This window comes from Anastrepha ludens, chromosome 6 (genome assembly GCF_028408465.1).
Source record: "Anastrepha ludens isolate Willacy chromosome 6, idAnaLude1.1, whole genome shotgun sequence".
Lineage (NCBI taxonomy): Eukaryota > Metazoa > Arthropoda > Insecta > Diptera > Tephritidae > Anastrepha > Anastrepha ludens.
The window spans coordinates 1,124,793-1,150,267 of record NC_071502.1 but is presented as its reverse complement, the minus strand read 5'-3'; the positions used below and the strand labels follow the sequence as shown (position 1 = coordinate 1,150,267).

At 35.3% G+C, this 25,475-nt stretch overlaps 3 protein-coding genes across 7 annotated transcripts in view; 2 read left to right on the top strand and 1 right to left on the bottom strand.

The window, feature by feature from the left end:
- LOC128868507 (longitudinals lacking protein, isoforms F/I/K/T) overlaps positions 1-9,312 on the top strand; it is a 108,035-nt gene extending 98,723 nt beyond the window's left edge. For all 5 annotated transcript variants that reach the window (XM_054110677.1, XM_054110673.1, XM_054110675.1 and 2 more), the window contains exon 6: positions 5,725-9,312. In XM_054110677.1, the coding sequence (XP_053966652.1) occupies positions 5,725-7,445 (1,721 nt within the window). In that variant the 3' untranslated portion in view covers positions 7,446-9,312. The remainder of the gene's footprint in view (positions 1-5,724) is intronic.
- A 3,799-nt stretch (positions 9,313-13,111) lies between these two features.
- LOC128868506 (peflin) lies at positions 13,112-14,621 on the bottom strand. The gene is made up of 4 exons (XM_054110672.1): positions 14,477-14,621; positions 14,205-14,412; positions 13,649-13,792; positions 13,112-13,583 (listed from the first exon to the last, which is right to left on the bottom strand). The coding sequence occupies exons 1-4, from the start codon at positions 14,486-14,488 to the stop codon at positions 13,357-13,359; spliced, it is 591 nt and encodes a 196-aa protein (XP_053966647.1). The 5' UTR covers positions 14,489-14,621; the 3' UTR covers positions 13,112-13,356.
- Positions 14,622-16,829: 2,208 nt separating this feature from the next.
- On the top strand, positions 16,830-25,034 carry LOC128868505 (translin). Its single transcript, XM_054110670.1, has 5 exons — positions 16,830-17,009; positions 22,370-22,457; positions 22,515-22,611; positions 24,088-24,203; positions 24,264-25,034. The coding sequence occupies exons 1-5, from the start codon at positions 16,935-16,937 to the stop codon at positions 24,587-24,589; spliced, it is 702 nt and encodes a 233-aa protein (XP_053966645.1). The 5' UTR covers positions 16,830-16,934; the 3' UTR covers positions 24,590-25,034.
- The last annotated feature ends 441 nt before the right edge of the window (positions 25,035-25,475 follow it).

Here is a 25,475-nt window from a genome sequence, read left to right as displayed (position 1 = left end):
TGAATATTCCATTAGAGTAAAACTAGGTTACAAGATTTTATTTAAAGAGATATACATTACAATTTTTAGTTTGTCGATTTGAACCGAAAGTAAACAAAAAGGTTCAAAGTGGGGAATTTTCGGAAAAGTAGGCTCAAATGGTCTGGCCGTAGAAAAGGTGCAAAACTGCTATTAAAGAGAGTCCTCGTGGTCATCTGAGGTATGTTTTGAACAATCCAGATTAAAACTATTTATATTCATTATTATATTTTTAAACTTCTTACAGAGAAAAACATACCGACAAACTACAGTTTAACTGGTTCAGAAGTTTCGTATAAACGTGCATACATACATACTTGCAATGCATATACTAGAGAACGGCAAATTTTGAGGCCGGAACCGAATTTCAGCTAATTTCGGCCAAAGTGCCAGAGTGCCAAATTAAATGAGCGATGACATTAAAAATCCAGTATTTTTATAAGTAAAAACCAAACGAAAAAGGTTGTTGTTGTTGCAGCATAAACATTCCCCATACTTAATTACATACGGGGAATGCTGCTGGAGTGGCAATCCTTGGCCGAATATAAATCCGGGCCGTTTCGGTAACGTAGAACCGACTGTCGTGGAAACTAATGAAAAAGGTATTTATGTATGCTCATTAAAATAAAAAATGTTGTTTTTGCAAGTGTACATTTGGTAGTTATTTATTTTTATAGTTGAATAATTTTATATTGTAATGTAAAAACAAGAGCTTATCGGCATTTTTACCTTGCTAGCGGCGCCATTTATCGGTATAGAGCTGCCCCGCAACTCGCTTTTACTCACTACCTGCACTCCATGTAGAAGCAGGTACAGAAACATACATACCCCCATACATACGTATTTATATCAAAGCAAATTTTTTGCAACAGAAAATGTGGGCTTACGTACCTGATACCAAAAATATTCCAAAAACTAAAATTCTGTAACAAAACAAAATGTAAGAAATGTTCGGCAAAAGTTCGTTTTTTTACCAGAACCGACAAAAGTCGAAGTCGTATTTCGATTGTCCTCTAGTACTTATATACATACATATGTATGTATATATTTGCAGTAGCAGTACAGTTGAGAACTTACCATTGGCACTGCCATTTACATTACAATTAAGAAACCCAAAAGCATTTACAGAGAAAATCGAAAAATCGTGAACAATGCTTGTATCTTTGTATGTATGTATTTTGAATCTAGTCGGAATTCCAAAGATTGGCATCAGAGTGCCTTTTCCGCAAGCCACAATGTAAAGATTGGGGATGAAAACAGTTCACCATCTTTCCACCGCTCAGGACTCAGAATTCAAGTCCTAACAACTTCAAAAATCGGTTTGAATAATGAATTCTTCGCCAAAGGAAACTGAATATTACAAAGTCAAAGCAAAAGTGCCAGGCATATGTATACGAGCATACACTTGTGTACACCTAATTAAGTCACTTTAATTTATTTATTTAATTTACAAAATTCTCAATGTTTTTTATACCAAAATTCAATCAATATTTTCAACTTGTGAAGTGCTCAAAAATGGCATTGATGTTTGACAATTTTTTTTTTTATAAAATGTTGAACATTTTCTCCCATATAAATCTGACATTTGAGCGTCTTCTTCAATCCAATTTGTAAGCAACTTCAAAAATTTAAATTTGCCATGCAATAAACTGTGTTTTTATAAAAACGTAAAGAAAAAACTTTGGCACGAAAAATATACGAATTTTGTAAAAAGATAAAGCTACTTAATTATGTGAGCACAAGTGTATGTATGTATGTATGCATTATGAATAAGCAATTGAGATTTCAAATCCTTAACTTTTAGTTGCTCAGGTTATTTTCAAAGACTTGCAGAGTACATCTAAACTGCAGTCGACACACAAAGATACACATTTTCCAGAACAGATTAAATTGTTTTTGTGTCGAAATTCGTATAGCCATATACATATGTATATACGTGGGTGTGTGCTTGAAAACAACAAAAGTATACTCGGGGAAAAGCGATATTTACATGCACATCTGTACAGAAAGAGGCATTGGATTTTCATTCAAGGTTTTATGTATTGGTTTGCCTATGCAGCATGCAAGTATTTACATATGTATCGAGCGGAGACGAGTAAGCGCGTTGAATTTTTGAAATATTTCTGTATTGCACTGATCCTGTAGCTCAAACACTTGCACAATTTGGCTGTATGTATATGTACATTAGGAATAAGCAACTGAATTTTCTTTTCCTTAACTTTCAGCTGTTCAGGTAATTTTAAAAGACTTACAGAATGCATGGAAACTGCAGTCGAAACGCCAAGGTACAAATTCTTCAGAATAGAAGAAATTGTTGTTGTGTCTAAATTCGTATAGACATATACATCCATATGTATATACGTGGGTGTGTGTGTGTGTGTGGCATGTGCTTGACAACGACAACGCTATACTCGGAAAAAGCGATGTATATCTGTATACAAAAAAGGCATTGGATTTTCATTCAAAGTCTATGTATTAGTTTGCCTAAGCAGCATGCAAGTATTTATGTATCGAGCGCAGATGAGTAAGCGCATTGAATTTTTGTAATATTTCTGTATTGTACTGATCCTGTAGATCCTACACTTGCAACGTTTCGCCAAAGCGTTTTTTGGGCTGGCGTGTGTGTATATGCGTTATGGGATGTATGAGTATTAGTGAGTATGTACTTGTGTTTCATCGACAAAGCGGATGTTTAAACTTTCTCTCTTTCTCTCGTGTTGGCACCAAGGATAACTTCAGTAATGTATGGATGTATGTATTAGCGTAATGTACAGTGACAACAACAACATTGCAGCAGATGTTTGCATCAATGCAACAGTGCACAGATACTGTCTGGGTGTAAACTGCACACAGTTAGGTGTGTGTGTGTGTAAATACGTGCCTGGGTCTATTTTATGTGTATCCCTAGGCAGGATTGAGAATAGCTTCTATTTCACGCATTGCTATTTTGCTGACCTCTAACATGGTATGCACACACCGACATACATGTGCATAAATGCATTAGATGCCTGTGATTCGATGAAAATCGAAGTAACGCTTAGAAATTTAAGTTAGCTAAGCGCAGTGCTGAAACACGAGTTGAGCTGTTGCGACGTGTAGCTGTGTGTCTAAATCAATATAAAATATAATATTTATATATTAGATGTGGAAGATTATAAGAAAATAAAGCTTTAAAGCTTCCAAGTGCTTTGATTCCTTATGTGGCTCTTTAAAGTGTCGTTAGAAACATTTTTTTTATCTGTGGTGATTTTAGTTCATTGATTAAGCCCAGATGTGTTTATGTTATTACTAAAATTGTGCAACTAATAAAATTCAAAACATTCTACTTACTATTACAACAAGAACGCGATTAGTTAGTTGTTTTCTTTTGTAAATACAAATACAAGACGTTAAATACAACTTTTGGTATTACTATTAACAAATTTAATAAAGAATAAAGAAATGGTTTTTAAACAAAAACGCTGCACACTCGTCGTTAAACAGAGCTCCCGTGTTCCAGCACTGCCTAAGAAATATACATGCATAGATCCATACATCTACATTCACACATAAAATCGTGCTAATCTATTCCTTTTTTATTTCTCTGTTTTTAGGTCGAGATTTGTGTTTCCTGCCAACGAAAGTGACATCAATAAAAACCGGTTTTTTAAGCGAGACTAACCTATTTTCTCCTTTGTTTGTTCACAGAAAATTCAAGGATGAAATGTGCTCAAGCTCTACAAAAAGTAAATGATCAGATGTACCTGCCTATAATTGTAGATATACCTGTATGTGAGTAAGTGATTAAGCATCCGACAACAGCTAATTATTTTTGAAACATCTGATCATTCAAGTTGCACATATCTACTCTCTTATCATTTATACACTAAGTTATTAAATATATGTACATACACGCGTTAGTAAAGCCTCCACCAGCATTCGCAAACAGTCCAGTTGATATATCCATACATAGTACATACATACATGCATACATACACATATAAATATGCACATACATACTTACCAAGATCTCATCATACAAAGTTATTAATACATAATATTCCTCCGATTAAGCGTCCTGAAGGTTCTTTTTATCATACGCTGATTAAAATAGCCAATGTTATGAGAAAATTTTGGTGCGAGTACTTTCAAATTTTATGTAGACAGTCATACATATATGGGCTTTAACTTTGTTGGTCCTGCCGCAGTCCGATTCAGTGGAGGAAATTGACACAAGTATGCAGGTCTAAAAATAAATTGCATGTGTACTGGTGTAGATTTCTAAATTCGTTTCCGGAGGCTTTGCAAAGAATATCGAACTGTTGATACGAGGTTAGGCATTCTGGGCTAAGCTTAGTTGCGGCCATATACATACATACGCATATACACGTATGGATACGTATGGATACGTACATATGTGTATATGTTAATTTTTCTTAAAAACTCACTAGTTTATAACACAGCTCCAATGCAATTCAACAAGTTACATATACGCATACAAATATATTATACATAATTTTTGTAATAAGATAATTTTAAGAATGATTTAGTTTACTCGCAGCGCTTTTTCGATAAATTTAAAGCGTCAAGGCTTTCACTTATTTTTTAAATAGATTTTTTTTACTAAGTTCAATTAATTATTAAATTTTGGTACTGACTATTTTTATTTTTAGACTTGTATTTGCAACACATGTTTCCCATAATAACGGATTTATACATTAATGTGGCTGCTGTATCCGAATGTCAGGACATAAAATATAAGCACTATAGCAAAAGTTATTTCTGTAATAATAGCAATCGGGACAATATAACTGTGCCTTCATCTGTCCGGTAGCATAAATACACAACCAACATTCCAGTAGAAACTCGAACTAGACAACCGAATTTAAGCTCTAAAATATTATTATTTATAGCGGATTCCCCTGCAGTATTTTCTCTTAGATACTTTGTGTTAAGTTATTTGAATGCATTCACGTTCCCACTACAGTCGTTTCTACGTGACCGGAACAACCCGGATTTACAACCGGCTGCGGACTGTCACTTCAGCTGCATTTCCCGTATGTAAGTATGGGGGATGTTTATGCTGCTACAACAACAACAACTCTGATATACTTATATGTTTAGGAAAAGGGATCCATTGCCATCTGTTGGGAGCACTCCAAAAATTTCAGAGGGGCAAACCTTTTCTGGACCTCATACAGTTCGGAATGGAGTAATTTACTAATTTAAATACAACTGATGTCATTGTGTTGTAAACATATGCATACATACATATATACATATTTACATATTTATACATACTTGATCGGATTGCGCACAACAAATTAAAAATAATTTTTGTGCAAAAAACGAATTCGTATCATCTTATATTTGAAAAATATAAAATTGAAACATCACGTCATGGCTTTTTATTTTAGTTTTTTAATTATTGAAGTTTTACTTTTACTAAAAAATATGTAGTAGTTATAGTGTATTCAAAGCAAGTGCATGTGCCTCGAATATTTTCTTTGTTAAGTTTTTAAGTACTTGAAAGTATGTAAAACTCACTTTCTATCTCTTTAGTTAGTAACTTTTGTCCGTTGCGTCTTCTGTGCACTCAACCCTATTTTCCGTATTCATTTAACACACTGTTGATTTTCCATACAAATTAAGAGCTTTCCTCATACATATGCATATAATTACAAACAATTATTTAATAATATTGAAAAAAAAAAATTAATTTTACAGATTTGAGCCGAAAACTGTCCCAGTTGCACAAGGAAAACACCTCGCCACAGGGAGTTATAATACAAAAGACATGCCAGCGATCTATTCTCAATACACACGCCGTCAAGCGGCTGAACACTCGCAACGCTTCAACGCCAATAACAGCACCACCAGAATCTTCGTCTGTGTTGGCGTCAGTTCTGGTGCCACATCCGCGCACCGACCTAACCTCAAAGCGGAGTGTAAATCGCAAAAACATGTCCATGTCGGATGTTTCCGATATGCTTATTCAGTTACGTAAAGCTAATGTAGCAAATGCACCAAAGAATCAACAGGCAGTTGCCAGTAAGAATAGACAAACTTCTCCGTCTCCTGCTGAGAGTTATGAGTCAAGCATCGCGGCCATTGCTACCAAATGCGTCGCTACAGTTACTGAGTCAAAAAACTTGCGAAGTGATGAAATGGTGGCAATCCCAATAGAACAGGAAAGGCCGACTATTGCACCTAAGTCAATTGGCGAGGGTGCAACTGCCGCCGAAAATGCATCATTTCATCAACCCACTGAATATACAAGCGTAAATAAAAGTACTGACGCGGGCAAGAGTTTGATGGACAATATCAAAGCATTACCAACACTTAGGTCGATCCCTACACCTGTAGTGGTTGCACCAAACTCCTCACAAATTGACGTTAAACCACTTATACATCCCTCAACTGGTTTAGTAATTCCTACAAGGCCCAGCCCAGATATCAGTATAGGTTCTTCAGTAATTAAGGAGGTTGCTAAGATTGTCAATGCCCCTGTTCCGTCTTTAATATCATTGAGTACGGCTATTGACAATACAAAGCTTATTCCTGGCCAAAATAATATCGCTACTGCAGGTGTAATTTCATCCAATGTCGATGTCTTGCCGCACGCGGCAGCCATTGCCGCGGCCTTCTTACGCGATGGATACAATAATTTTCAACAACAACTACGCACACAAGAATTATTAAAGGTAAAGGAACATTCAGACAACGATAGCGTCAATGCAAGCGACATCAATACGGCAGCAAACACTTATTCGTCAAAACTACTGGAAAACTTTTTGCGGCAACGACGCTTTAAATCCGAAAGTGCACTAGATAATACCGCTGATGTGGATGCAACCGATGGTGATGACGAAGATAACGGTTTCGATGATATACATTTAGTTGAAAACTCAAAAGCCAATTACAATTGTTCCGCATCAAACATTTTTAATCCCAATGGCGCATCTTCCTCCTCGCCGAGAATGATTGCATCGAATACGGATTACATGTCCGACGACTCGCAAAAATTCTTATTTGCAGCACAAGCACAAGCTTTACGCAATTTAGAGTATTCACTTAGTGACGCAAGTCACAACTCTTTTGGGATGCTAGCCAATGATACCAATAGTCCAAGTAATGCCAATGAAGGCCCAGAGGCTATTTACGAGTGCCGCCATTGCAGTAAAAAATACCGCTGGAAGTCTACACTTCGTCGCCATGAGAATGTCGAGTGTGGCGGCAAGGAACCCTCACATCAATGCCCATATTGCCCTTATAAGTCGAAACAGCGTGGCAATTTGGGTGTACACGTTCGAAAGCATCATTCAGACATGCCGCAATTGGCTAGTAAACGACGCTCGAAATACTCAAATAAAATAGATTGTAGCAATAACAGTGCAAATGCTTCCGATGACTCTTCCAGTAAATTAGTAATTGATTGCTCCAAATAATTGACACAACTGGCTTATCAGTCTAGTTCGAAATTACTTACAAACGAGATTAAATACATACTTGCAAACGCGTTTTCGTAGCAATTTGTTTAAATTTTACTTCTGAATACGTATAATGCATTTTTAATCAAGTATATTTTTTTTCTATATAATTATAACCCTTTACATTTAAATCGACTGAACTGATATTATATACATACTTACACACATATATATTGTATTTATAATTACATTATCATATGCAATGAGAACCAATTCGACTCTAAATGAGGTTTATGTCTTTAGACGTTATCCTTTTTATGTTGCTGCGAACTTAGTGGAAGGGTTTTAGTTTGGCCGTAATTATATGCCGATAATAACTCTGTGCCTTTACTTTAAGTTTTCTTTACGTCCATATCAAAATAATATTCACATTGCCAACATAATAGATATTAAGAAAAATTACCGTTAAGAAAAGATCACAAAAAATTGAATTTGCATTTGAAAAGTCATAATGGGTATAGAATCCATCAAATGATTTATGAGATGATTACTGAATAGGCTGAAGCGTTATTCTCGGTTGAAAATAATATATGTAGTAGCATAATTAATTAATTTTAAGGACATAACGTCAAGATATTGTGTAAAGACTGGTTAATTTACTGTTGTAGTTTTTTATTACCAAGTGGGAAAAATTTAATTGAGTTGATTATTATCTTGTTTATGTTAAAGCCCACGGCACAGAGTAGTCACTGTGCTTTAAAAAACAATCACACAGAGAGTGAACACACAAATGGCTCACTGTAGCTGGAAAACCAAAACAAAGTTAAATTTACTTAAATAATTACAATTCAATATGAATAAAGAAAATACTTTTCCGGTCGACTCTATATTTGGATCTGGCTTCTGAATGCCAAATTTACGTTACTAATAGAGGAAATTATTATTTTTTTATCAAAGTTTACTTTTAGAAACCAGAGAAATTTTTTTGGTTTCAGACTGTACTTGTAAAATAGAACACACAAATTTATATATTTGTATTAAAGTGTAACCAAAATGTATTTCACAAAGTGTGATAGAATTTGACAGTGCTCTCATAAGAAATATACTATAATGTCAAATTAAAAAAAAAAATGTTAATCCCTATCAAGAGAGCCGCACTGATTTGTCAATTATATTTTGGATATAACAGGCAACAAACGAACACCATGCAGGTTTTATGCTACATACGAAGAGTGAAGTAAATTTATTTAAAATATTTAATATAGTAGTAACCAAAGCCGAACACTTCCAATGATCGGGAAAGCAATCTCAATCAAAAATAAAGATAAGAAAAACTGTGTATCATAAGTGTAATTTTTGAAATTTTTTCTAAAGAAAGGCTGAGTGAGAGCACGTATTAGACAATATTTGTATTTGATGTTTATTTTATATAAATTTGAAGATTGCCGATTTAGGCTTCAGCGACGATAAATTTAAGATTTAAATTCCAAATTATATGTATTAGAAATATATGTACATATGTGCTTATGCACTATGGACGTATGCAATACAATCATTTAATCATGAGTGATCTCTAAGAAAAATTTTGACTGAGTTTATTATTTGTAATCAACAAAGACTGAAAGAGCCTCTATACGGCACAAAAAATCGTACATTTAAATATGAATATAAACACATACACACAAACATATATTTTATTGTATCCACGAAAAGTTTAACATATACATTTATGTAAGCGCTATGTATTATGTGAGAAAAATCATCACATAAGTTTTTTAAAAAAAATATGATCAAAAATGTAACCAAATATGTAAAGGTCGTTTAGTTAATATACCGCAAATAAATATATGCATGCTTAAACCACAAACGCATTCTTATGTAGATACTTCAGAGTGTTTAAGTGTTCTTGAAAGACAGCATTAAGGTGGATGTGCTTGTTATAGCAGCGGAATATAAAAATAGTTATAGCAGTTAAGACAGTGCTAGAGTGTGACGAACCTGCTGCGGACAATTAGGCGCAAAAAAAAAATATAAAACATGCAATAAAGAGTTGTAAACAGGTATAAACTATGTTGTCAAAATGGAATTGGCAAATTTGAATGCACGAAAATTTCGTGGATTTAAATTAAATATAATGCGCGTTTATCTTTAATTGCGAGTTAATTTTTAATTGTTGTATTTTGTATTAATTAGCATATGAATTGTAATAAATTTTTCCTAACTTTTGAATACTATTGCAATCAAGACAAATTCACACTAGGTGATAGCAGTAGTCTATATCAGAATGTTAAAAAAACAACAAGGGTTTGTTCGAGGCGCGTAATGAAAGCGGCAGCATTGAAGCACTATAAACGTTAGCATCCCTGTTGCAAATTCTAAGCTAATACTTTGATGATATGCGGTACTTATTTTACGTATGTAGATACATAGCCGACACCGTATAAGTGTTTTGCTTATAGTTGAGTTTCTCGCTAAACTACACAAAAAACACAAAATAAGGCGTTATGTATATATCGTAAATTGAATATATTTTACAAATTTGAAAAATAACTATTTTGCCCACCTTTCGTGTTCCATTCCATTGCACTAGAGTCCGACCGATGCCGATTTATTAAAAAAACTACCTGAATGAATTCATTCATGAACAAATGTTTTTAATGATCAAAAGATAAACATTCTGTGCATAAAACATTATGTGTATACTTAAATATGTTCTCACAAATTGCATCACTTAAACATTGCATTACAATATTTTGTTCCATAGTATTTTTCATATTCAACATAAAATAAATGGTTCATTCGAAATTGCATCTCCTAGTTGTACTCGTAGCAATAAAAATATGTATCCTCTGCTGACTATTCGAGAATTAGTATATTTTTAATGCAATCATTAATAAACAGTAACTGTAAATTTCAAAATAGTGATGCTAAGTATTTTTGTAATGTAAACAAAAAATCGGTTGAGATCGTCGAACTCATAAATTATAGTAATATTGCGGCACTGTTACTGTTTTGATATATGTTACAATATTTTTGAAGTTATTTCGCGCCAAACGTGATTTAAAATATGAAAACTTGGACCAATGGATTCGTTTCATTTAAATTTAATTTTACGCTAAAACCAATAAATAAACGATATTAAACTTCAAAGTGGTATTTATTAAATAAAAACTTACTTTTCCTCTTCCATTTCAACTCCGCAGTGAAATCTTTTACAATGCGCCTAATTAGCTGGTGCAATCAGATTTTTATAACATTTTATTGATACAAAGCGTGACGTTGGCGTTGTTGCAGAAATTTTGTCACAAAACGTGAAGCTGTATCGTAAAAAATAACTGCCGCAATTCTTCCCGCTCGAGCGCATTCATCAGTTTGATTAATTTGGCTATACGACATGATGTCCAAAACTTAGCTATTCAGGAAAGTTTTTAAAAACTAGTATGTCTTTTTAGCTATCCAAAAAAGTATAATATTCGAAGAATAATGTACGAAAAAATTACAAGGAATCGGTCAAAAACGACTCGATAGATCGACCGCTATATTTTTGCCAAAGTTTTGCCACATCGCTAATTGCAAGAAACGAAAAATTCAGGTTTTCTACTGCTGTCACCTTTTATGATTGCAATCATAATCATTTTGTAATAGTAGGCCTCTTCTATTCGCAATTTCCCCTCTCGCTATCTCTATGCTCAATTAACTTAACGAAAAATTTGCATGCGAAAGCAACATCAAAGTTATCGAGCAACATTCGCCGCTAGCGAGTTTGGCTATAGCTCATTAGACTGGAATAATTTACATCTTACAAACACATGTAATTTAAGGCAGCTCTATTTCCGCCTTGCCAAGAATAGAGGTTTAGCATTTAGAGAAAGAAGAGGCTTAGCGTTTAAAATTTCCTTTATTCTCAAAAAAAAAAAAAATAATAATATAATAATAATAAAAAAACACCGAGAAGGCTTATTTGAAATCAGAGCTGGGTCATAATGATTTCTTTCGGAGTGAAATTACTCTCAATTAAAAACTAATTATAAGGAATGGTAATAAATAATCGATTCCATCAGTCCACAGCAAAGGGTTGATTATTTCTTGAATTCCTTGGAAGTAATTTCAAAAGTTTTTTTTTCGATTCCAATACAAGGAATTATGATTTGTTGATTTGAAATGATTTGGTACTTTGAAAGGAATTGAGAATGTAATTACATATGCAATTTAAAAATATATGTTTTGCTTCTATTCCATTTACGATTCCTCAAAGTAATTTAAAAAATAATCGAAAAAATTTATTAAATAATTTGTTTACTGATAAATTGAAATCTCTTTCTTCAGTGCAATCAAATGTCGAGCTGCCAGCGGAGACGAGGGCCTGGCTCAGCTAAAAATAGTCTAAACAAATTGAAGGAATATTCGTTGCTAGAAACATCATTTACAAAGACGAATACACCGTTTACCTCATCAGCGCCGATTGAGAGGTTCTTTTTATTTATTAGCATTTACGTCATGCTTTCTCCGACGACCACTTCAAAATGCTGACTTCAATGAAACCCAACGCACATTTCCCGAAGTTATATTGAAAAACCTGTTTTCTTTTTATTTGTAACTTATCATTTGTTACAAACAAATACTTCCTTGCAACTTGCATTTAATTTACTTTGCTGGAAATAAGGTACAAAAATTTCCCATTTCACATACGGAAATGAGTTTTCAGTTTCTCAATGCTTTCGAAATTACACGAGGTAATTCGTCTGAACACAATTTTCTGTCACAAATTCATCATCAATAAATTAATTTGTAACTGTCACAGTTTATACACATATATGTATTGGGAGTGCTTCTGGATTGACAGTACTTGACCGGATATAAATCCGATCGTTCTTGTAACCTAGAACCGACCGCCGTGGGAAGGAGCGTTGTATACTCATTAGCACTGCATCAAATCTTGCTCTACATAATATTTTTTTTAATTTGTCTACTTTTGCTCTCAAAAATAAAAAGAAGCATCAGAACGTAACGTCCGCAACGCCAGGATATTGCCATATCGCAATTTTCTTGATTATATCGGGTGTTTTTTTTAGCTGCGTGAGGACCATGATTCAAATATACTATAATTGAATCATGAATGAGGACTATCGTTATAGATCTGTTGACATTTCTGTTCAGTAAGGTTTGACAAGTCATCACGAATCGTTTAACGACAGAACAACGCCTCCAAAATGTGGAAATTTACTTTGAAAATAAAGAAAGTGTTTGCGAAGTTCATAGAGCACTGACGGCAACATTAAGGAGTTCCTGTTACGGTTAATGGCGTCCGCTATCGAGCCATGCTGACTGAAACAATCAGCTAAACATCAACGTAATTTGGTTCCAAAAGAACTTTTCACGCAGTGCCCGTCAACAATCGATTTATTGCAATATTCAAGCCACCATTGACGCCGTACGAGCAGATTTATTGGGAGTAGTCAGAAAATGGACGACCATTAGCTGGGAAATTATGATAATAACACTTATACTTAACGATCTTCACTAAGAGATAGTTAATATGGGCAAGGCTCACCAGATCTATATCACATGGGCCTACAATAACCATTTACATCGAACACAACACCATACCAAGGATTGGTTCAATTCCAGTACATCAGTATTATAAACTTTTAACAACAAAATTCATACATCCATACAAAGAGCAATTATTGCGTTACGGTAATGATTTATTTATTTAAAGTAAGTCAATCATCATTAACAATAAAAGATAACTGCTTTAAAAAAGTGATTTGCGGTTCATATAGTAGCAATTTTGTACATTAGCATATTCTATTTCTGTTTTATTAGAGAATCTAGGAATGACATAAATATTCTTCTGGATACGTGCATATATATGTATATTGAGATGAACTTGTTGCAATTTTTGTACAAGCTCAATTTTTTACGATCATTAGTATGAGCATCCAATGGCAATACTTAGAAAATCCTCAAATCCTATTGTAATAGTGCCATTTTGCTGCGAGTCCCGTTGCCGAAATGCCTCAGTAAAACGTTGAATTTGCACACAAAGAACGATAAATTGATCAACGGAAATTTCTTTATGCTCCCTGGGATCACTCTTTTTGACCAAAAAGTTTATAAATTCCGGCGTGAATCTGAAGCCCATTTGAGTAAACGCTTTTATGAAAAATAAGACAGCAATTGTTTAAATTGGGAATAACTTTCTCAAGTAAATTTCTTACCTTGCGCCAGCTCATTTTCGTCAATATGGCCGCTCCCATCTCGATCATAGGTTTTAAATACCATTAACCACTGATTTATATATTCATAAAGCTTTTCGAATTCATAGACATCAATAGTGCCACTAGCATCCTTGTCGAACATGCCTAATAAACAATAATTACAAAAATATGATTCAAAAGCAAGGAAAACCAATTGTAGAATACTATAAAATGTGATCAAGAGATCCAATTTCTGTTAAGGCCAAACTTGCCATTTTCCATTTCCAAATTTATATTAAAGACTGGTTTTTCTGTGCTAGTTTAACAGAGGAGAATTTTTTAAACTGACTTTAAGACTGCGAAATTGTGCGTTTAAACTTAATTTAACTGGAAAGCACTGAAAAACTGACCCTAAGAAAGCATTTCGTATGTTTAGGTACAATTTTTCAGCGTTAATTTAACTGCTTTTAGTTTAACTTATAAACTAAATTGAACCCTGTTTAAATAGAAAATACAGTTAAATGTGCACTGAAAAACTGACTCTTAATGCTTGAAAATACGCATGGCATCCACTTACTAATCATTAGTTTGCAAGCATTGTCCGAAAAGTTTTCTCCTCGCCCATTCACCAAAGCTGCCTTCAACTCAGTGGAACATATCTTGCCGGAACGATCGCGATCGACCATATTGAACCACTGTTGCGCCTGTGGAGAAACTTGAGCATTTTGTGGTGAAAAGGCACCCGGAGGGGCGGCATATGGATTGTAGCCCCCAGGATGTCCGCCCTATTCAGTAATATTTATTAGACACGCTGCTTCAATTATTTGGAATTTAACAATATATACTTACACCATATGACATATTGACCAATAAACAAATTATTCAAAAATTAAGAAGTAAATTAAGACAATTATTAATACTACTTTTCCAGCAATGTAATTTAATTGTTTATGCTAAGCAAATACCAGTACAGGGTTGCACGCCAGCGAAATAAATTTTTGTAATTAGTCACCCAAAGCGAATCTATACAAGGTGATATCACGGTATAAAGAATACAGAAGATAGCGCTTCCGGAAACCCCTACTTTATTTTTCGCGCTATTGACAACCGGGTGAAAGATGTCCAAACAAAATGGAGAGATGTTACTTATTTATAAATTCAGTGAATGGGTTAAGATTTGTTTCCTTTTCTCGTATATCTGCACCACTGACATTACAAAATGTGCAATCTTGCATTCTATCATTCTTGAGGATATATCGATTCTACAGAAGAATACAAGATTGCTCCTTCCCAACTCGCCGTGACGTCAATGCTGCGAATAAATAGAAATAGACGAAAAGTAAATTAAAGCAATGGGAACTACCAATGACAAGAAATTATGTTCAACCACACCACAGAACGTTGATTTCATTCAAGGATGTTATAATACAAGGTTGCGACCTTGCAGGAATACGCGATTTGGCGTATGCAAGGGTAACAGCAAATTTCGTGGAAAAGATGAGGTGCCAACCATTCATAAGAGGTATACAAGATCCAGACACGAAAGGGCAGCATACTCTACACCGAAGGAGAAGTTTGCTGAGACAGTGTACTTTGCACTAGCAGAGGAAACAGCAGTTCTCTTGAGCAAGCCAGAGCCGAAAGTCCATCGGGTTGAAATGGGAACGCTTACCTCGGTAGAAATCTTGAGGAGAGTAATTATCAATTTACACGACCCAGAAGCTCTGATTTAAAGTTTTACAACTGCCGACATAAGGCTCGCAGTTACAGCCAATCAAAGATGAGCTCAGGTTGGAGGAAACGAAATGCTAAGACTGACAATGACGCTCTCGAAATACAAAAACGGTTAAACTAAAACGAACTAGTTATAAGAGGTGAGAACTGGTTCCCACAACTGTTCCCCACAGCGATCATCCGAAAAACTTGGCAGAAATCCTTCAGCGCATTGCCACCGCGGGTTTACGATTTAATCCGGAAAAGTGCGCCTTGTTTAAAACAAAAGTCGTGTATCTTGGACATAAGGTTCCAACCGAAGGCGGTAAAGCAGACGATAAGAAATATAAAGGGGTAAGAGGGGTCAACAATTACGGTCAACGATTGTGGTTAGGAATAGACCATGCAGCATACGGAGGAAAAATATTGTCGGTGGATCGAAAGGCCCCAAAATTATGACTTCGATATCGAGTATCGAAAAATGTAACAACATGGAAATGCTGACGCACTATCTCAGCGATCTTGTGCCATAGATTGTAGGCATTGCCCCAAAGTATAGAGATTTGAAGGGATAGTTGATATCAGATTATTGCAGTTGCTACCCGATAATGAGTGGGAATATAAACGATACGAAGAAAGTATGCTAGTCTGGAAAAGATCATGGAAGTGAAAGACGCTCAGAGAGACCATCTAAAAATTGCGCGCAGTTTACGGTAGCAAAATATTCAAAAGAGAGAAGTGGAAAAGGACGCATTTTGAGGTGGTGTTATAATTCGGGCTTTCACAGTTGCCTTCGCAGCACTTAATTTTTATTAATATACTTAATTTAAAAATCCCAAATTATCAAGCCATTCACTGAATTTATAAAATAATTTACTTCTCTTCATTTTGTTTGTTCATCTGACGTAACACTAGAACATTTTTCGGAAGCCGTTACCTTCTGTATTCTGTATACCGTGATATCAAAGCGAATTGAATATCTAAGGTGGCACAATTAAAAAACAGTTACTTCATTTTTTGCGATTTTGAGAAGTCTGACGTCAGCTCCCTCCGCAATACAAAACAAACAAAAGTAGGAGAAATAACATGTTTGTGAAAATTCAGTGAATTGCTTGGTAGTGAGTTATGATATTTAAATTAATCAAATTAATGAAAACGATGTTCCGCGTGTTGAATTGTGAAGCATAAATTAATATAAATCCTCCAAATGCAGTTTGCTTGCGTTTTTATGCGGAAGATGCCGTGTCAAGAAAGTATGTGTGTGTGCATATAATTTCTTGTGTTTGGTTGTTTCCTTTCGCCTACTCTTCTTCTTCACAGACAAGTAATTCCTCTTCCTTTTGCTTGTTTATTCAAGGGCTCATACGACACGGGGAATTCGGAAGGCGCAATCGGTTATTTTATGATTCTTGTTCTTGCTGTGACATGAACCTCTCAAGAAAACGTTTCTAAATATGTAATGTGTAAACGCACAGTAACTCTAAGTATCGGAATCAATTGTACATCCATAACGAAAAGCCGCACAGAAGCGTAAATAAGAAAAGGGCTTGCGAGGGAAAGTAATTTCGTGTTTAAAGTTGTTATTGTTTAAAGCATGGCTAATTTTGTCGATCTAGAAATTTTTGCCAAATACCAGAAGTATATGGAAAATGAACAGGAAATTCGTGAGGTGATTAGTTATTTAAAGAAAACATTGACTATCCATTAAAGGTTTTGTACCAGCCATACCACAGGTTTCTCCGTTGAATTGTGTATTATTATTATTATTATTATTATTATTACATTTATACTTTACAAATTAATTTGTAAAATATATTTTGGAGGCTCGGTTACTGGACCATTTTGCCTCGCAAGCGTGTTCAAATTTCGTGCAGCAGATTGTGTTTTTTGAAGGCGTCGTTTAGTATCTTAATTGTAACTTCCTTGCTGCAGTCTAGAGTTGTTGTTAGATTGCTGCTGTAGCTCGAGATGGGGCAGTCCTTTAGAATGTGTTCTATGCTAAGGAGTGTATTACACCGCCTGCATTCTCGTGGGGTTACGCGGCTGTAGTAGCGTTCAGATATAAATTTCGTTACACCTACTCTTGTTCTGGCTATTGTGATGCATTTTTCGCGTGAGAGATCTTTGTGGTAATTTGGTCGTTCGCATTTGAGATTGTGGGCCCTTAAGAAACAGGTTGACGATTCCCACAAGCTATCTCTTAGTGTTCTGAGATAGAATTTATGGAAGTTTGTCATTACTGTGGTTAAGCAAGGAGTCTCCGCTACGAGTGGGATGTTAAACGTTTGTTTCGCAGATTTGTCCGCTAGCTCGTTGCCTGTTATTCCCATATGACCTGGTATCCATATTAGTTTAATTTCGTTCTGTGTATTTGTTCTTCCCATTACATATCGGTGCGCTTCACTGTTTCTATTTGTTAGCGATTTTAGCACACTCAAGCTGTCCGAGAATATGACGGTCCGTTTGTTGTTTTTGGCAGCGTGGTGGACGGCGAAACTAATTGCTGCTAGTTCGGCATTGAAAATACCAGCATTTGGTGGAAGAAGAGCTTGATGGATTGTTTGGAAGGTTCCGTCCTTCCGTTGTTCTACAACAGCATAAGATGGTGATTCTTCGAGTAAAGAGCCATCAGTATAATAAAAAATATCAGCTTTACAGTTTGCTTTATATGTTAAGAATATCTTTTTGTAAGCTTCTTGTGAGGTGTTATTTTTGTGGAAGGTGTTTAGTGAAATATCTATTGAAATGTTTTTGTTTGTCTTAAATGTGTCTGGTGGTTTAGGTGGTATTGGCGTATGCGTATCCAGTAGGTATTTAGATATAGCCGTAATGCTGCAGGTGCTTCTATAGCTCTGACTAACCGGGTTTCGGCTGGTTATGCGTTTCCAAAAGTCGTTATGTAGGGGATGCGACACGGTTGTGATAGATTTTGCCGCCAGCTTTGCGGATCGACTTCGGAGTAGCCATTGAAAGTCGTTGTAGCGCGCTTCGACTCTTACAGCTTCTGTTGGTGTTGCCATTAGTAATCCAGCTGCTGTTCTAAAACAGTGATTAAACGCTGTATTTATTTTGTTTTTATTATTTTCAGAGGTGTATCCGTAGAGGGTGATACAGTGTTGTGTTACTCCTTCAGTTAGTGACCGGCAAATGTCAAGTGCTGTTTCGATATGAGGACCCTTTTTCCTTGAACATATAACTTTGAGTAAGTTCTGTACTTTACTAAGTTTTGTTGTGATTGTTTTTATGTGCTCATTCCATAGAAGATTCCTTGTGAAGGTTATACCCAAGATTCTCATTTTGCTTTTCAATTCGACGCGTTTGTTTCTCAGTGTGATAGATGTTGCGTTACAGTTTCTCTTTCGGCAAAGGTGTAAAGCTTCAGTTTTGTCGGCTGGATTTACTGCTCCCGTTTTTTTCGACCATTCGTGTATTCTTTTGTCAATGGCGTTGAGGCTTTGTGATACGTTCTCTTGAGTACCTGAAGACAATGCGAAGATGTTATCTGCATAGATGCCAATGAAGTCAATTCCACTTATCCCTTTTAATGTTTTTGACAGTGTATTTGTGTAAGCATTAAAGAGAAATACTGAGAATGGGGAGCCTTGCGGAATTCCATTATCTAGTATGTAATTCTGAGATAGGTAACCATCTACTTTCACGGAGATTCTTCTGTGAGAGAGAAAGGATGATGCTAATTTCAAAACTACTTTGGGTATGCCCCAATCGTGTAGCTCCTTTATTACAACTGTTGATACTACCCTGTCGAATGCTTTTTCGAGGTCTTCAGACACGATTAAGCAGTGTTTTTGATGGTTTAGGTTGTTTTTTGTTTTTGTTTCTAATAGGTGACAAAGTGTGTGTGCTCCGTGGTTTGCCATGTATGCATGTTGAATTTTGAGTATTTTTTCATCACATGCTTCCCATAATCTTCTTGTCACTATTTTGTCAAAAATTTTCGACAGTACAGGGAGTAAGGAAATGGGTCGGTATCCTTCGGTTGAATTCTGGTTCTTACCCGTCTTCGGAATGGGCGCTAGTACTGCTTGCTTCCAGTCATGTGGATAAATACCTGTTTTAAGAATATTGCTGTAAAGTTGGCACAATCTTGTTTTGAGGACACTTGACGAATTTTTTATCATGGTATAAGTAATTTTGTCCTTGCCAGGCGATGTTCCTTTTGCGTTTTGGAGTGCAAAATGCAATTCTGAGAGTGTTACTGTGTCTATAATGAAGTTTAGGTTGTTTCCAGGGCATTCCAAGCTGTCAATGTTCATATTTAATTTTTCTTGTATGAGGCTTCTATCGAATTTGGCTTTTGCCCCTACTGAGCTCCATGCTCTTGCTAGGTGAGTCGCTTTTTGTTCTGGGTGTGAGATGACGGTGTTTTCTGTAAAGGTTGGTGGAAAACTGGATATGGTATTGGATTTAATCTTTCTTACTTTGCTCCATAATGTTTTAGCATCTATCGTTGGGCTTAAGGAATTTACGAAGCATTTCCACGTTTCTTGTTTTGCCTTTTTACAGGCTCTTCTAACCTGCGCACACAATCTTTTGAAGTTAAGAATCCTTGTTGGAGTTTCTCTGTCCCTAACTTTTTTCCAAGCTTTCTTTTTTTCGTGTATAAGGGTGTTAATTTCTGCGTTGAACCATACTGGGGAGTTTTTCTGTTTCGGACATCGGCTGGTTGGCATGGATTCATTTGCTGATTTTCTAATTATCTTTTTAAGTAAGGCAGCTTCTTGGTTGACATTATTTGATTTAAGAAATTGATTGTCAAAAAGTTCTGTTTTATTTCGGAAAAGTTCCCAGTTTGCTTTGTTTTCCTTGAATCTCCCTATAAATTTTTTCTCGATCTTGGTGCTTCCATTCTGTATAAAAATTGGGAAGTGGTCGCCTGCGATAGGTTGGGATGGACAGCTCCAGGACAAGCAACCTGCCAAATCACTTGAAGCCATAGATACATCTACTGAAGTAAGTGTGTTCCTTGTGTTCAGGAGTGTTGGTGCACCATTATTTAAAAATACTCCCACATATTTCCGCTTCTTGAGTTGTATTGAGATCCCCAAAGTGTATTTTGAGCGTTTAGGTCCCCTGCGACTATATGATGTCCTGAGTTTATTTGTGGTAAGTCTTGCAGCAGCTGTTGTGTTAAGTTTATGTCCGTTTCTTTGTAGATATTTGTAATATGTAAGCCTTTTAGTCCGTGTATTGTTATGGTTTGATGCAAAAGTTGGTTAGTGGATGTTTTATGATTTGAAGCGTTTATTGTATTTTTAACTAATATTGCTATTCCTGATTTTGCATACGTTAAATGTTTGTTGTGGTGAAATATTTGATAGTTTGGTAGGTGAAGTAATTGTTGGTTTTTGTTTATGATATGAGTTTCCTGTAATAATATGATATCTGGATTATGTGTGGAAGTTAGGTATTCCAGTCCAAATTTATTATTAATAAATCCCTGAATATTCCATTGTATTATTGGGAGGTTTAGGCCGAAATCCGTTTACGGAATTAAAATAATGAATCAGTTTTTTCTGTATATTTCGGCGGTGTCTTTTTGTGTGTATTAGGTGTGATGTCGTTTAGCTCAGGTAGTAGTAGTTCCCTACTTGGGGATGTTTCCATATTATTATCTTCTGCGGATATGTTATTGTGTCTGGTGATCGTGTTGTTTTTTTGTGTATTCTGTTTGGTTGGATTTTCTGTTTGTGTGTATCTGATAGTGTCTGCATTTGTTACCTTAGTTTCTTTGTTTACATCAATATTCTTTTGTGTGCTGTTAATTGTTTGTGAACTATTGTTTGGTAGGTTGTTTTGGTTAGTTTTTGTGTTTGTTGTTTCGTTTTGTTTTTCTGGGTTTTTTGTTATATTAGGTTTGGTGTTTATAACTATTTGTGCCATTGTTGGTTTTGTTGTTCGCTTTGTGAAAGGCTCGATTTGGTAGGCGGAAGGGTTACTGTTATATATCTTCCATGCTTCTCGCACGGTGCAGCGACGTTCGATTTTTATTTTGTTGACTGCTTTGTGTTTTAGGAAGCTGAGGCAGGCCGAATCATAGGATGAGTGTGTGGTGCTGTCACAGTTTATACAATATTTTCCGGTGCATTTTTCATGTGAAGGGGGCGTTGCGCACTCTTTGCAAAGTTCCATGTTCCGGCATCTATTTTTGGTGTGTCCAAGTCTCTGGCAGTTTCTACATCTCATTGGATTTGGGATATATTCTTGTACGCGAACTCTTTCCCATCCAAGCTTGATTGTGTCCGGCCTACGAACCAGATCGAAAGTAACTACTGCTGCTCCGGTTGGTATTAGTTTATCTCCATACTTCTTCATGATTTTCTTAACCTCAATCACTTTTTGGCTAGCTAGACCTTGAACTAATTCTTCTTCTAGGAGGTTGATGATATTCCTGGAGAAGATTCTTCCTTGTGAGGTATTAAGTCCTTTATGTGAAGCAATCTTTACCGGAATTATTCCTATAAAAGTTGCTTTCTGAAACTTTTGAGCTGCCTTTAAGTTTAGGGTTTTGATGAGCAGATCTCCGGATCTTAGTGCAGACACTTCGGTGTAGTCGACGCATATGTGTTTAAGCCCTTTGTCGATCTGGAATACATTGTATGACGAAAGAGGGCGAATTTCTTCACCAACTTTTGGTCCCACAGCGGTCGCTACGAGATATCGCGGAATGTGATCATCGTTCTGTTTGTGTTGAGGGAGAGGTACGAAATCGTCAGATCTCGTGCGTTTGCCAGGTTGGTCAATGTCCGGGTCAAGTAGCCGAAACCTGTTTGAAGAGGGGGGGTCAGCCCCATTCATTTTCACACTGCACTGGTTTTCAACTGTTTGTGCTACTATAAATTTTAACCGAAAAGAAAGAATGTGGTAGATTTGTAATTGAATAGCTAACACTAAGCACTAAAGGAAATCACTAGTTTTGTTTAATCACAACGGAAGAGCGAAAATAACACGTCTTTGCGCGGCGATTGCCTGAACTAGACTGAATTGTGTATTATATTTCTAATTTCACAGAATATCAAAATAAAAGTGCGAGAAATTGAGCAATTGGCAAAGGAATCAACAATTCAACTTCAAGTCATTCATTCTGACTTATCAAATAGTAAGGACATAAATATACATTAATTACATGATGGTTCTTATATTATTTCCTTTTCAGTTGACAATGCATGTAAGGAAGCCCGTAAACAGATATCTGCTTGTTCTAACATCTATAAGCAATTAGCTGAACTAGTTCCCATGGGACAGTATTATAGGTAATTCATTATTATTATAAGCTAGCTTCAATGATCGTGTACCGCGAATGAACCGAAAAGATGTATCAAGTTTGGTCAATTTACCCGCGGCAAGCTATCTACAAAGTTTTACTCGTACTGATCGGCGTGACTCCAGCACCATTCCCGTACCTGTATGCGACTATCTATCGTCAAAGTACGAGTTGTCCATATTTCGAGCGATGAAGAGGAATTTATGTTATTATATTTATTACCTTTTACAGATATAAAAGAAAACGAGGCATTGGTACATCGGTACATTAGGAATAACTCAAACAGCAGATTATTCATTGCCAGGAGGGAGTTACAATTTCAAACATTTTACAGGATCTCTAAAAATACTTTTATTTGAGGAAAGTTCATAAAATACATTTTTAATTGCAGTCAAAAACTTTTTAAACTTTTTAAATAGGATCATTCCAAGAAAAAAAACATTTCTTTTGAATAATGAAATACATGAAAATCCAAAATAAACCACAATCGTACCATGATATTTGACGACTCTGCTCTACGATAAGCATCATTCTGCATGCTTTCTGTGACGAGTATGAGTCTCGGGTACATTTTGTCGCATACGCTACGATGACGATACGAGCCGTGTGCGAATGGATTTGCTCCCTCCAAAAATGTTGTAAATGTACTCAACGACATTTTGGATAGTGTGGAAGGCTAAAATTATGCTTATCTGGAACTGACCCAGACATACTCATGACCACCCATTTGCATCCCCAATCCCAAGATGGCCTAAATCTATCGTTACGTCTTCCAAGATAGTTGGGACATAAGAACCAGTTTTTTGGAATGTATTTTTCAACCTTTGGATTGTCACCTCATTCGGGCGAATATTTCCACCAAAAAATTCACGAGTTTCGTTCTTAACGATCGACGATTTTCATAAAAAGATTCAACAATTTTAACGCGTTGTATCATGTAAAATTTTATCTCAGTTTACTTAACAAATGTCAATGATGGCATAAAAAAGGTACCGTCTAGGAATTATTCACTACTAACATCTAGCTTCGCTTTTGAAAGACCCTTTATTAAATATGTACATATATGTATGTAATTATTTGGAAGGGCTTAATTTTTCTCGTTCTTTTTCATATGAAATATGTAATATTTTCTCAGGGTGTATGGCAGCATTTTCATAATTTTGCCATATAATGAGGAGAAATAGTTTTTGTTTTTCAAGAAAAGAAAAAAGATGCTACATAAACAAAATCTAAAATTCCTAACAAACCGAATTCATGCGTGGTGGTAATAATAGAGCAGCTGCTTGCTTTTTCTTTTTGCGATTTGGTATTTTGAATGTCAGAGTGACCCGCTTCTTTGTTTTTGATTTGTTTACATTTTGGTTTACAAAAAACAAAATACTTGTAAATGTATAGATTCGCTTTGATTTCTAACTCTTGATTTTAATAGCTAATGATTTTATGTAAAATTCCTCAATACTTTCAGATACTCGGATCATTGGACATTTATAACACAACGTCTAGTTTTTCTGATTGCAATGGTTGTTTATTTAGAAGCTGGTTTTTTAGTAAATCGTGAAACTGTAGCGGAAATGTTGGGCTGTAAGTGTAAATTTCGATATTAGAAGTTTATAATTTCAGTAATCCAATTCTTTATCATAGTGAAAACTAATCAGGCGCATGGCTTTCACCTGGATATAGAGGATTATTTAATGGGAATTTTACAAATGGCATCTGAACTATCTCGTTTCGCAACCAACTCGGTAACTATGGGTGACTATGACCGGCCTCTTAACATTTCTCACTTCATGGCGAATTTAAATTCTGGCTTTCGTCTACTTAATTTAAAAAATGATGGTTTGCGAAAGAGATTTGATGCCTTGAAATACGATGTGAAAAAAATTGAAGAAGTGGTTTATGATATTACCATACGCGGACTGCGCAACAATGCAACACAAGATGGGGGAGAAGAGTCAAGCTCAAAGTAAGTGCGCAGCGGGGAAGTATCAAATAATTAAGAAAATTATGTTATGCTTCATGTCTTGTAAAAATTAAAATTTAGCAAGCAGTTCAGTATAGAATATGTAACTTAATGTAATAATGTTTTAGTCATTATATATAATTAACGAGTATCTCTATCTCATGTTCTCGGAAATATTGCAAAATTAAAATCGGAATCAAACGCTGATATGGTAAATTTGTGACGAAAAGATGATTTCAAATTCCACATATTAACCTTTTACAATACATTATTAATAATATTTGTGTTTACGACTAATTTAACTTAAATATGAATAATTTTAAACTCGGAAAATGAGAGGGTAATAATAATAATTCATATTTACGAAGCATTTAACAGAAAATGTAATTCCAAATCTTTAACAAACTGCAAACATTTTCATATGAGCTTTTAATAAAATGATTTATACAGAATTTATTAACGTATTTACATTATTATCAAGTGAAATTTTTTCCTTGACCGATAAGCTTGGTGTTAGAAAAGTACAATTTTATCACAACGGCTAAATGCTCCACACATATGTATGTACGTATGTTTAAAAAAGCCAGACAACAATGGCCAGTGCCGATGCGCGGATATGAGCACATGATAGGTCTCTGGTCAACGGTTTTTAAATCAAAGCATTGCGTATTTGGATTCATCAGGCGCTTAAAACTCAGTAAAAGAAAATATCACACCTTTGTTAGAAAAGCTAAATTAAAACAAAATCGAAAAAATGGGTTTAAAGTATTCTCTCTTTACTACCGCACCCTAAGTAAATAGTTATTTACGACTAGTAGCAAAGGCTATCGGCTTTTGTTTTAAGGCGAATTATAATTCACATTTAGAAGCTATTGAATAATGCACCACATTCA